Here is a 14,422-nt window from a genome sequence, read left to right as displayed (position 1 = left end):
GATATAAGGATAGAGGTCTGCAAATATTCCCGATAAAATGATGGATGAAGAAAAGAAAGCACGTGGCTCTTTTTTTTTTTTGTCTGTTGGCTTGTTGCCACTTGAAATTTCAGGTTCAATAATTTACACCTTCAAATAATCCACACCTTTATGTTTCTCCACTTTCGTCCCGAACCTTTACTCATCAACCTTCCGGGTATTTGATTCTAGATAGCGGCAGTTCTCTTTTAGGATTGGATGATTTTGTTTCTTTTGCCCAATATTCAGCATCTCAAACATCTCTTATGGAAGCAATATCCGTGCAGAAATTTCTTTTTTTTTTTGTATTTAGCTTTTTAGATTATGCACCTTTCTTGGTCAATGTTTGTCAAAATGATACTAAGTGCTTTAACCTTTAACAATAGGTTTCAGGTATTCATTAAGATGATGGTTTATTTCAGCACTGCTTCTGCTACACTAACCTAAATTAAGGGCATTAGGGATTACCAATCACACCCAAATCGCTTGATTACCCAAATCTATTAATACCTTTTCCTAGTAAGAATGAGCAAGTATCTACAGATCTTGACGGAAATCAAAGGGAGGCCTTTCTCCATGTTTCAGTCGTGAATGGTGATGTCACCTGGTTGCATAGTGCAGCCAGTGGAAAAGTTCACTCTGCTTTAAAACAAAACATTTCAATGTCTTCTCACTGTTAAACACATCAGTACAGATTTCAGTCTGAAGAAGGGTCTCGATCCGAAACATCGCCAATTCCTTTTCCCCATAGATGCTGCCTCACCTGCTGGTTTACTCCAGCATTTTGTGTCTACCTTCAGTACAGATGTAGTCTGCTTAATCTCTTGTGACAAACCTGCCACTTTAGGAATAGATCTGTTGATCCTGTGCTGCACAATTCCAAGTGCATCCTCCCTTGGGTAAGGAGACCAGACCTGTTCACACTGTTCCAAATGTGGGCTTGCGCAGTCTGCATGTAATTGAAACTGTTCGAAGGAACTACAAATGCTGGTTTACATCAAAGACAGACACAAAATGCTGTGGGACTCAGTGAGACAGGCAGGGTCTCCGGAGAGAAGGAATGGGTGACGTTTCGGGTCGAGGCCCAAAACTTCACCCATTCCTTCTCTCCATGTAATTGAAACAGTTGGTCTTTGTCTATAAAAGCCAACGTACAATTTGTCTTCCTAATTGTGAGGTGTGCCTGATTACTATCTTTGTCCGTCTGAACACCAGTGGTGTTTAATCTTGCATGAAAAAATAATCACATTATCTTCGATTGGATGATGTTGCATTTTTCTATCTTGTATTCCATTTATCATCATTCACTTAATGTCACTATTCTGCCTGAAGCCTCTATGCATCTTGTTCACTGCCACCTAGTTCAGTATTAATAACAAACTTAGATATAGCACATTCAATCTCAGTCAGATCATTAATCTAGATTGTGAACAACCGGCCACATGAATGAATGCACACAACATAGGTCACATTTTCCCAACCTGGGAAAAGTACTATTCCCTCTCTTTCTCCCCCACCCCCCCCCAAGACCAATTCACACATGCTCACGACCCATGCACTCCAATTTTAATTACGGTATCTTGCATAGCACCTTGTTGTACGCCGACAGGAAGTCAAAATACACAGGTCAGCTGTTTCACCATTATCAATTCTACTTATTTGTTAACGATGATTTTCTGCTGAGTTCCTCCAGCATCTTGCTTTGCTAATTTAGTTAGCTATAGTTCCCTCCAGTCTCTTTCCATCCTTTCTTAAAGAATGGGATGATTTTTGCTACATTTCAATCTGGGAACATTTCAAGAAATTATAAATTTAAATGTGAACTCTGCTCTTTCTGAATGTCGTCTTAGTATTGCATGAAATTACATACAGTGTTTGAATATCTCTGCCATTTTCTTGTTCCCCAACATAGTTTTGCTTGACGGGGTCCGGAAGGGACCCCACATTAGCTTTTACTATTCCTTCCCCCTTTAGACATCTCTGGAAGCTTTTAGTCTTATTTTTTGTCAATTGACTACTTTGTCTTTTATCAGTGCTTTGGTTCCATTTGCTGAATTTGAAAATTTACCAATCTTGATGACTTGTTTTGTTTGACACCACAAGCCTTGATGGCTATGGCTAGAACATTTGTTTGGCTAAAGGGAATGTATCATAGTTTGTTTATTGCCTTGTCTATAATGTTGTTTCCCAATATACTGTAGGTAGCTTGTGCCTGTTGTTTTCATAGTTTGCTTTATTTGTACTTCAGAATAAAATCACTGTCTTTATACATAATATTTTGCATTTATTGGTAATCTTTCACGCCCTGAACAACCAGGTTCTTTATTACAAGGCTGAGACCACGCACCAACTCTCAGACACCTCCTCCTACTTATCCTTGCACCATGACCCCACCAGGCCACTATCTCTAGCATCATCACTGACTTTGTCAACTCCGGCTCCTTGCCCTCTCAAGCCTCCAACCTCATCGATCCCCAGCCCCGCACAGCCCGATTTTACCTTCTCCCCAAAGTCCACAAACCTGACTGTCCTGGTAGACCCATTGTTTCTGCCTGTTCGTGTCCTACCGAACTTATTTCCACATAAGTTCCCACATAACCACCCCCTCTCCGGGCACCTTCCCTTGCAACCGCAGGAATTGCTACACTTGTCGCTTTACCTCCCCCATTGACTCCATTCAAGGACCCAAGCAGTCTTTCCATGTGCGGCAGAGTTTCACCTGCACCTCCTCCAACCTCATCTATTGCATCCACTGCTCTAGATGTCAGCTGCTCTACATCGGTGAGACCAAGCGTAAGCTTGCCGATCGCTTCGCCGAACACCTCCACTCGTTTCGCAATAACCAACCTGATCTCCCTGATGGCTCAGAACTTCAACTACCCCTCCCATTCTGAATCCGACCTTTCTGTCCTGGGCCTCATCCATGGCCAGAGTGAGGACCACCGTAAATTGGAGGAGCAGCACTTCATATTTCGCTTGGGCAGTTTGCACCCCAGCAGTATGAACATTGACTTCTCTAATTTCAGGTAGTCTCTACTTTCTCTCCTCCCCTTCTCAGCCCTCCCTCAGCCCACTGGCACCACCTCTTCCTTTCTTCTTCCCGCCCCCCACCCTCACATCAGTCTGAAGAAGGGTTTCGACCCGAAACGTTGCCTATTTCCTTCGCTCCATAGATGCTGCCTCACCCGCTGAGTTTTTCCCGCATTTTTGTCTATCCTCTTTATTAACCACCTAATTACACAATATTAAATATCAAATAGCCAGTTCCATTGTTGGTTTCTTGAAGTACTGATCTGAAAAACCATCTCTTGTACACTCCATGAATTTGTCCTCCACATATTCTTAAGTTGGTAAGTCGTCAAGTCAAGAGAGTTTATTGTCATGTGTCCCAGATAGGACAATGAAACTCTTGCTTGCTGCAGCACAACAGAATATTGTAAGCAAAAATACAGAACAATTCGGTTCAATATACACATAAATAAGCAGATAAAGTGCAATAGGCTGTTACAGTTCAGAGTCTGTTTGTTGGCCAGTTTAATAGCCTGATGGCTTTGGGGAAGAAGCTGTTCCTGAACCTGGATGTAACAGATTTCAGGCTCCTGTACCTTCTGCCCGATGGTAGCGGAGAGATGAGTGTGTGGCCAGGATGGTGTGGGTCCTTGATGATGTTGGCTGCCTTTTTGAGGCAGCGACTGCGAAAGATCCCTGGTGGGGAGGTCAGAGCCGATGATGGACTGGGCAGTGGTCACAATGTTCTGCATCCTTTTCCGCTCCTGGACGCTCAATCGAAACAAGCCATGATGCAACCAGTCAATATGCTCTCTACTGTGCACCTGTAAAAGTTCGAGAGAGTCCTCGTTGACATACCGACTCTGCATAGTCTTCTCAGGAAGTGGAGGCGCTGATGTGCTTTCTTTATAATTGAATCAGTGTGCTGGGACCAGGAAAGATCTTCGGAGGGTTTTGGCCCGAAACGTTGCCTATTTCCTTTGCTCCATAGATGCTGCTGCACCCGCTGAGTTTCTCCAGCACTTTTGTCTACCCAAGATCTTCGGAAATGTGCACACCCAGGAATTTGAAGTTCTTGACCCTTTCCATCATCATCCCAGTGATATAAACAGGATTGTGGGTCCCTATCCTACCCCTTCCAAAGTCCACAATCAGTTCCTTGGTTTTGCTGGTGTTGAGAGCCAGGTTATTGTGCTGGCAGCATTTGGTCAATTGGTCGATCTCACTTCTATACTCTGACACGTCCCCATCTGTGATTCGTCCCACAACAGTGGTGTCGTCGGCGAATTTGATGATGGAGTTTGCACTATGTCCGGCTACGCAGTCATGAGTATAGAGAGAGTACAGCAGGGGGCTGAGCATGCAGCCTTGAGGTGCTCCCGTGCTGATTGTTATCGGGATGACACATTTCCACCAATACGGACAGACTGTGGTCTGTGGATGAGGAAGTCGAGGATCCAATTGCAGAGGGATGCGCAGAGACCCAGATCTGGGAGCTTGGTAACCAGTTTTGAGTGGATGATTGTATTAAATGCCGAGCTGTAGTCAATGAATACATATGAGTTTTTGTTGTCCAAGTGGTCCAGAGCGGATCCAGTGAGATCACACCCACCGTTGATCTGTTAGGGCAGTAAACGAACTGCAGTGGGTCGAGGTTCTTGTCGAGGTAGGAGTTGATATGTGTCAAAGCATTTCATCATCACAGGCGTAAGTGCCACTGGTCGATAGTCATTGAGGCACGTCACCTTGCTCTTCTTGGGCACTGGTATTTTTGATGCCCTTTTAAAGCAGGCGGGAACCTCAGACCTCAGAAGTGAGAGGTTGAAAATGTCTGTAAAACTCCAGCCAGTTGGTCCGACCGGGTATGCCATCAGGTCCAGGTGCTTTCCGAGGGTTCACCCCTCCGAAGGATCTTTTGACGTCGGACTCTGTGGCTGTGACTGAAATACCGTCACGGCGAATGGGGGCTCGGGAAGGCACATCAGTGTTCTCCCTATCAAAGCGTGCATAAAACGCATTGAGCTCGTCAGGGAGTGATACTTCGCTGACATTTAAACTGATTTCCTGATAACAATATAAACTATGATCATCATTATATTCCTGATTTCCTGATTTAATGCTGTGTCCTTTTACTTTGACGTTTCCCACCCATGTTTTGTGTCCTTTATTGTTTTGTTGCTCCACCCAAATCGATCCTCGTTGAGTTTTCTCGGCTAAGATCCTTCCACTCTAATTTCTGATTATTCAGTATCCATTATTCAGTACATTGCCTTTTTTATGCCGAATATAAGCATCCCGCCATAGTTATCTTCCAGTCTTGGTGATATCTAATGTCCAGTGTATTCTATACTTCTGTGCTGCAGTGTGCATGTGTGGAAGTCTGGAATGTATTGATGTGTGCCCTTCAGCAAGACAGCATATGTACTACTGGCAAACCATCAGTGAGTCTGGCCCATTATCTTGACTACTTTCAAGATGATTGGCAGGTCTGATTTTTAGTTCAACATAAATACTTTTGTTTTATTTGGAATCAGTCTTGGATTGGAAGTTTGGGTTGTGCCAAAGATAGACCCAAAAAGCTGGAGTAACTTGGCAGGTCAGGTCACATGTCTGGAGGAAAGGAATAGGTGACGTTTTGGTTCAAGACCCTTCTTCAGACAGAGTCGGGGAGAGGCAAACGAGCGTGAATGTGTAACTGCCAGTCTGCCCAGGTGGGGGGGGGGGGGGTATTCTTGTTTACAACCTGACCTGCTGTTACAGTTAATAACTAATGTAGTACATTAAAACATTTTGTTAAATTTTACTCCGATTTTATTATGTGCCTTGATTCATAGAGCACTGCTTGAAGTTATTTAGACACTTGGAGAATAGCATTAGCCTTTTATATACTGTTACAAATGCGATAAAGCAATTTCAATGAATAAATTGGAAATGCATTCCACTTTAAAATAACTGGAACATTGGAGAAAACAGCGGATTTTATCTCAAGATACTACAAAAAGTTATGATTCGTTTCATTTACTGTGCTGAATGATTTTAACTGGAATAAATGAATGATAACCGTTGGCATTGGAGTGGAAGTTCACATTAAAGTATTCAAGTGAGTGTCATTCGTTCTGTTGACCTTTTGAATGCTGAAACACTGCCTGAAAATGACATCCAAGCCAATTCACAGCATGGTGTGAATTTGTTTGCAAACTGAATGCTCCATAAGACTGAGAGTGAGATTGAAATTGTTGGAATGTTTCCATCGTGATTTACGATTAAATTTGAATATGTCGTCCATAGTCATGGTTAAAATGAATGTGTGGTTTTCAGTTCCCTGGAAAGGCATAATAGTTTGAGCAAATGGAAGGTGGTGCAGGCCAGGGGAATTAGCAGTAGACTTAAATTGAGGGTAGTATCCTAATGGCAGGTGTCGGATGCAGCAAGGGCTGGTAATGGTGATATTATCGGGTGGAATGTATTAGTTGGATGTATTGTGTGTTGCGGGCCTTGTTTCAATTAAAATAACTGAGAGTGGTAGTAAAAAAACCTTGCCTAGTTCTATGTTATAACCTAGTCATGGCTTCTACAGATAGTCAAGAGTGTTAACTTGTCATTTGCCCCATTTAGAACAATGAAATTCATACTTGCAGCAGCGCAATAGAATATGTGAACATAGTACACTAAACAATATAATAAACAAGGGAAAAAAAGTTCTGTGTGTGTGTGTACACACACACACACACACACACACACACACACACACACACACACACACACACACACACACACACACACACACACACACACACACACACACACACACACACACACACACACACACACACACACACACACACACACACACACACACACACACACACACACACACACACACACACACACACACACAATATGCCTCCAAGTCTATGTAGTTCAGAGCTTTGGAGTTCAGTAGTTTGGAAGCAGCAGATTCTTACCCTTACCTTGGAATTAAACTAAGGTTTAGTATGTTCAAGAAGGAACTGCAGATGCTGGAAAATAAAGACATTCTTTGTAGTACTTTCCAATCCAAGCAAAGAGAATGCTTTAAACTCATAAATGACTGGTGCCTTAAGATTATTTAATGGTACAATCATGCTATTTAAGTCGCTGTAGTTAGCGTTCTGGACAATTAATGCAGAGACAATTGTCTTTCAGTTCAGGGCATTTAAAGATAAACAATAAATGTTAAGAATCGCCAGAAACCTTCAAGTTCAGTGAAATAAAAAATAAAAAATTCCCTAGGAAGCAAGTGTAATTATATGGTTAGGATTATACATTTTTATCTTTTACTATGTTCCGTGGTCCTGAATGTGTTAGCATCTGTTACCAAAATGTTAGTCCCGAATTGCTAGTCAGTTGTTTTCTTTTTTTCCATTGATCAACTCGGGTTCCAGTGTGAGTTTTGTAGTGTTTCTGGATATTTCCCAATGATTTCTTAGAGTTGGCATTTTGAAGTTACTCCTTTTGTAGAAACAAAATCCTGACCATTTTGTTTGACAATATATTGATATACTTGATTATTCAGCATAGACAAAATAGCGATTATTGCGTAGTCTTAAATCAACATTAGGGCACAGTGCAGCAGTCAAGTGATTAAGCCTATGTTAATTGGGTAGCCAGGAGTCATGGGTTGGGAGAGGCAGAATGCATTGAGAGAGCTGATGTATCATTCCATTGGCCAGCACATCTTCAGGACTGCAGTGAATAATGAACACTTTTTAAATGTAGACATTTTTTTCTCACTGCTTATGTTTTGACACTACCATGTATAGAGTTAGAACGGTTATATTTTATTGTCATTACTAAACGAACTGGGCAGTTTAACCAGAATTAATTTCCGCTTCAAGCACATGAATCATTAATCATTACCGCATTAATTGGGGAAGGATAGGGGTATGGGGTGGGGATTGTTGGATTTTGAGTCGAATTAAACTCCCACGCATTTTATTCATATCAAATACAGATCTTTCTGAAAATGACATGAATCCCCCTTGGCAGCATTATATGGTGATTGCAAATAGTATGGAGGGTTTTTCATTAAAGACCTATGAATCAACAATTTGTATATATGAAGCATCTTTATAATGTAGGGAACATTTCAAAGGATTTTACGGAGTTGATGGTACAATATCTTGAGTAAGATATAGTTATCAAGTTCTTGGAATCTTGAGTGTAAGTGAATGATGAAGGCAAAGTGGAAATAGGGATTGAGAATGATTGAAGTTTCACTGCCATCTCCTTGCAGGAAACGTGTAAAGCTGCAGTTAATATATCCGATGATATGGAGAGAATATAATAATGAGGCAGGTTACAGTATCACATGTTAATGAGTAAACTTTTTCAATTGTTCAGAGAAATGAAGATCAATGGGAATGAAGAAGGTAGGAGCAGGAGCTATGTGCTGAGTGTGTTTTGGAGGGGGTCGAGACAGTTCTGTCTGGAAATGATCAGGGTTTTAGTGTAGTGATGGGTTTGCTTGAGAGAATGAATAAACTTTAATTTTCTGGAGTGCTTTTCTAATCCTTGATGCTTGTTACAACTAACGAGGTACTTGAAATATGGTCTGCTTTACACGTAAATACAGCAACTAAATTATGCGCAAACAGCTCCAACATGATTGTCTATTTAATTTGGTTTTGGCTGTGCAGGGAATAAATGTTAGTCATGAATCGTGTTCCCCTCCCCCTTCAATTATCTTCCCTAAGATAAGTTTATGGGAGCATAATTTAATGTTCAATATAAATGCTGGCGTACATGACCATGAAGTCTTTAATATAACTGTAATGTCAGCCAGATTGTGTTCTAATTCTTCTTTGGGTTTAGAAAATATTAGATGGATTTGAAGTCAAGGAGCGTGCCAGAATTTTGCATCATCTGGTTAAAAACAAAGCCCTAGAGCTGGGTCTATTTGAAAGGAAAACTGTGCCCCCCCTGCTTTGCAGAGTGGTTGCATTCTAGAAAATGGTCGTTATTATGATTTTCTGTTGCAAGCCTTTTTTCTCAGTTTCGTGTTGTAAGCAGAAATGCATTCCTTCAGTTCCTATGGATGAAAGGTCTGTAGCCAAGAGGATTCTGAATGTACTGCAGGCAGACTCAAAGGGTTTTGTTTCAACTAACTAGTAATTGATTTTGCATTGGAAGGAACTGCAGATGCTGGTTTACATCAAAGATAGACACAATGCTGGATTAACTCAGTGGGACAGGCAGCATCTCTGAATAGAAGGAATGGGTGATGTTTCGAGTCAAGACCCTTCCTCTGGCAATAGTAGTTGTCTTGACGGGAACCATCACCCATTCCTTCTATCCAGAGATGCTGTCTGTCCTGTTGAGTTACTCCAGCATTTTTTGTCTTATCTTTTGCATTGTTTGATACTTGTACAATGATACTTTATCAATGGGATTGCTATGTCAGTTTTCAATGCGAATATATTAAGTGTGCGTGTCTCCCCCCCCCCCCCCCCCCCCCTCCCCCATTGTGAGCCAGTGGCCTGCGGTGTTTATTTTATTTCTCTTGTAAGAGTGAATTTTTATTCTATCTTTTTCTAGCGGTGATTTGAGACTTTGTTCTGGACTGCCGCAACATGAGTATAGTGTAGTTTACACCCATGAGTAAAAATAAATAATATTGTGTTTTTTTGAGGTAATTTGATTCCTTCAAAAGTTAATTTAAGACAACTGCTATGACATTTAGGGATAAACCGTGCCATAACACAGATGGAAGCTGATGTTACTGTAGGACGTTATTTTGTATGGCAGTGGAATATTGATGCATCCTTGCCGTAATACCTAAAGTGAAGTGTTAAAGGAAATGCAAAACATTCTGCAAATGTGAATGCTATACAATATTTCCACTATTGTAACGTTTTGTGTGCTTTGCAGACTATCAGTTTTCACAGTGAGGTGATTGACCAGTAAATCTGTTAAATTTTCTCTGAAATGACGCTGTAAAGAAATCCCATGAGGATAGGATATTGAAGACCTGAATTTCGCGTAAATGATGTGCCCTTGATGCTTCCATGGATGCGCACTGGTTTCACAGAAAGTAGATGACTTGAGTTCGGTGGGGAAAACCTGATGCTCCACGTGCAGACAAGGGATATTTACCAGCAAATAACATTGCCTGACAGTTCACACCAAGTGAGATCTGTTGTTGTCCTTTTTTGAATCTCATAGCTGTTAAAATCCTTAATACATCAATACTCGTATGCCTGCACTCCACACTACATTGATCTGGTCTTGGGTAAAAATACTTAAGGGGCTGTCCCACTTGGGCAACCTAATCCGCGAGTTAAGAAGAGTGTCTTCAAGCTCGAGAGCACTCGCCCGGAAAGCCTCGAGCTGGATCGACCGTCCGTGTTGAAACCGCAAGCTGGGTCGACTGACCACACACAGACACAGACAGCGAAGGCGGGGGTCAGGGAAAGCGGGGGAGCGCTGTCTGCACAAGGAAGATAAAGGCAAACGGACCATGTGTTGACCATGCTGCGAGTTTGAAGGTCGAAGACACTCTCTGAACTCGCTGATTCGGTCGCCCAAGTGGGACAGCCTCTTTAGTCTGGATTAAAACAACAATAATACATTTATAGCTTGCCAAATATGTTCAAACAGCTTGACGCATGAAATTTGCTTTTACTTAGTTAATGAGATGCTTTGTTGTATTGTGTTTATCGTTGGTTCATCTGCTGGGACGTCTCCTGTTGCAGTATTTGAATTAATAATACCTAGAAAAGCATCAAGCAATAGTTTGCTGATATCTGATAGCCTGTTGGAAATGGACATTTAGACGTAACTTTTTTTTATCGTTGTTCTCAAAGATTTGTGTGTGTGTGTATTAGTCTATAATTGTCACGTTTACCATGATACATTGAAAAACGTTTTTTGTGTGCTATACAGTCAAATCACACTACGTGAATACAATCAAGCCATAAATAAACAAGTATAAACAGTGAAAAGTGCTGGATATATTGTTACAGCATTAGAACATTAGTTAGAGAAAATACAGATTGAAAATAGTGCTGGGTCAGCAATTAGGTGGGTTGAAAGGTCCGGACAACACCCTAGCTTGTTTGAGGACAGGCCAGTAGTCTGTGAATAGATAGATAGAAACTGCTCTTGAGTCTAATAGTGTGTGCTTTCAAGCTTTTGTATCTTCTACTTGGTGGGAGAGGGGAGAAGAGGAAATGATTAGCGTGAAAATGGTCCTTGTTTATTCTTGTTGTTTTTCTGAGAACAGCATGGTAGAGGTGGGGTGAATGAGGGGAGGATGGGAAGGCTGATTTATGTGTTTAAGAAGGAACTGCAGAAGCTGGGAAATCGAAGGTAGACAAAAGTGCTGGAGAAACACAGCGGGTGCAGAGCAACCCTTCTCCAGACTGATGATCAAAATGATCTATCTCCTTTATATTTGCTACTTGTGCTGTGGTATTTCCTTATATAACCATTCTTGGATTGATTACAATTAATTTGCAGGCAATTTAGTTTGATTACTTTATTTGGATACTAAGCCTGAATGCCAATTTTTGAAAGATCAGGGTATCAAGGGCTACATGGAACTAGGCCAAAAAGTTGGGAATCTTCAATCATCCCTTTATTGAATAACCAAGCTGCGATATTTTTGAAATGATAGTAGTTACATTATTCTTTACAATTGCCTTTGCATGTGTTGACCAATCATGGAAGGTGTAAAAATTAACTGATTAAACTGAAAGAACATGCTCTGAGAATTTTGGGCTCGGCAACAGGATTAGAAATGTAACGTAACTGAGAAAAAACTTGACAAGTGGTGTTTAATGTGTAAAAGTAAGATCATGCATGCACTTTGGTAGGAGAAATCAAAAGGTGTATTATTACCTAGATTGGGGAAAGATTGCAAAGAAATCGCTGAAAATGTTCAACATGTTGGAAATCCAGCGGCGACCAGAAAAAGGTACGACTCTTTGTGCCACTACTCACGACCATGCAGGCGTGACGCCGCGACATGTCGACACGTGACGCCTGTATGGTCGTGTGTAGTGGCCCAAAGAGTCGTACCTTTTTCTGATCGCCGCTGGATTTTCAACATGTTCGGCGACGTGCTGCGACTATGACTGGTGCCGGCAAGTCGCCGGGAAAAATCGCATAAGTGGGACATGCCCTTTACAATTCTAGAGCATGTTGGTGAAGCTGAACTGGAGTACTGTATATTTTATAACTCTTATTTAAGAAAAGATGTGTCAGCATTCTAGGCAGTGTAGATGAGATTCAACAGGCTAAATCCTGGAATGGGAAGGTTGTCCTATTACAAAGAACTAAAACATTAGATCTGCATTATTTGGCATTTAGAGGAATAAGGGATTAACAATGAAGCATTTAACATCCTGATGGGGTTAACAGGATAGATGTTGGAATGTTTCAACTGGTGGGGAAAGTCTCCGGTGAGGGAAGATGTGCAGGCCTTTTCTTTACACAAAGTTTTAGCTGTGGTGGGTGCACATACTATAGTGTTTTTAGATAAAGACATGAATGGCAGAAAAATGGATCATGTGCAGGCAGATGAGATTAGTTTAACTGGCATATTTGGCACAGGCATTGTGGCTGAAGGGCATGTCCCTGTGTTATCCCATTCCTATGTTTTAATAGACGAGTTAAATGTCTAAAATTAAAACTTTGTTTTGCAGGAAGACCTTTAAGGTGAATGATATGCTGGCCAAAGTAGAAAAAATGAGGGGAGAGCAGGAATCTCCCAGGTAAGTTGGTTTCACGGTGGTTGCATATATGTTTGGGAGTTTATTGTGGTCTTTTTTGTCCTTAAATATTTTAGTAGAATTCTGCCAGCTCATCAGTGTGTTGTTTGTGTCTGTGCAATGTTGCTTTACCATCGAACTGCAACGATTATGTGGGAATAGAGATGTATATGGAGTTCTTAAGAGAGCGTGAGAGAGAGCAAGTGTCTGAAGGAACTATCCAAGCACTGATTTAGCAGATGTGCAAAATTTGTTTAATTCTTTGGCAAATCTCAGTATGTCACAGTTAATTAAATGCAAACAATGGTAATGAATGAATATAACTTTAATTGTCATTCAGGTATACACATAAACACAGTGCACATTGAACAAAATTTCGTTGCATTGACTCTACAAAGTAGCAGCAGAATATAACATTTATATCAGGCGATCAGTAAAAATGCTTAGTGTGCCCATAAAAAGTGCTTCATGTGCATAGTTCTGTAAAATAGATATATAGGAAAGTTTTTAAAAGTTGCAATGTATAAGAAAGTTCTAGCATCGGTTTGATTGTGAGTTCAATAGTCTTATGGCCTGGGGGATGAAGCTGTTGCAGAACCTGGTTGTCCCGCTCTTCATGCTGCGGTACCTCCTCCCAGAGTTCAGCAGTGTAAACAGTCCATACTGTGGGTATGTGGGGGCTCTGGTAATGCCCTTAGCTCTTGTCAGACAGCGTTTGTAACCAATGTCCATGATGGAAGGAAGAGAAGTCCCAATGATTTGGTCATTGAAAATTGGGGAGTATTTTCCTTCCTTGGATCTTATTTACAATAAGATTCTACGTTTTCTCGAGGCTCCCCTCAACATCTAATTTAGTATAATCTCTTACATGATACCTTAGCAAAGGCCTTCTGAAAGTCTATATGCACTACACCCTATTTGCCATTATTTATTGTGCTGGTAAATTAATAAAAGCGGCAAGAGACTTTTAAAGCCCCATTTCCCTTTTAAAAATCCATATTGATTCTGCCCAGTCCTCTGAGTAACTTCTGCCACCTCTTTTCATATTAATGCCATTAACTAAAATAACAAACATTTTGAATAAATTAGATTAATTTAAAAAACAGTAACATTAGTTTTAATGGTTTTACTTTTTTCTAATTGTATTAACATATACATTTGTGAAATTACTGTCAATTTCATGGTACAATTATATTTTTTCACAGTAATTACTGCTTTAAAAAAACCTATTTGTGTTCACTAATTTATTAGGAATGACATTTCTTATGTTGTCAGATTCCATGTGAAGTTAAATCTGAAAATTGTAAAGTTGTGATTTGGCCAAAGATAATTGCAAGCCTATCTTAACTTCTCTACGCTCCTTCTGTAACTTCTCTACGCTCCTATTCTGCAACTGTTTTTAACTATGATTTAACTATGGTCTTTAAGAGCATGGAGATGTATAAAACTGGGCAACACGCATTCATGCCACCTGGCATTTGCATATGCCAAATAATTGCGTGGAGATCTGTTTCCACTATTAAAATTTACCATGTTTCATGATTAGTACCTGAATTTCTTGTTGTATGGTGATGTCAGGTGGAAATAGAACTATTAACGTCAAGCTATGGAGGTGCAATGTCAGCTATTAAGTTGTGTTGCAA

General features: G+C 40.7%; 1 protein-coding gene across 1 annotated transcript in view; it reads left to right on the top strand.

Moving 5' to 3' along the window:
* The window catches only part of LOC129708469 (polycomb protein suz12-like), a 56,517-nt gene that overhangs the window by 12,140 nt on the left and 29,955 nt on the right, over positions 1-14,422 (top strand). Inside the window, exon 4 of the mRNA XM_055654271.1 lies at positions 12,714-12,782. Coding sequence (XP_055510246.1) covers positions 12,714-12,782 — 69 coding nt within the window. The remainder of the gene's footprint in view (positions 1-12,713; positions 12,783-14,422) is intronic.

The sequence above is a fragment of the Leucoraja erinacea genome, chromosome 23 (genome assembly GCF_028641065.1).
Source record: "Leucoraja erinacea ecotype New England chromosome 23, Leri_hhj_1, whole genome shotgun sequence".
Lineage (NCBI taxonomy): Eukaryota > Metazoa > Chordata > Chondrichthyes > Rajiformes > Rajidae > Leucoraja > Leucoraja erinaceus.
This window is presented reverse-complemented; position numbering and strand designations above follow the sequence as displayed.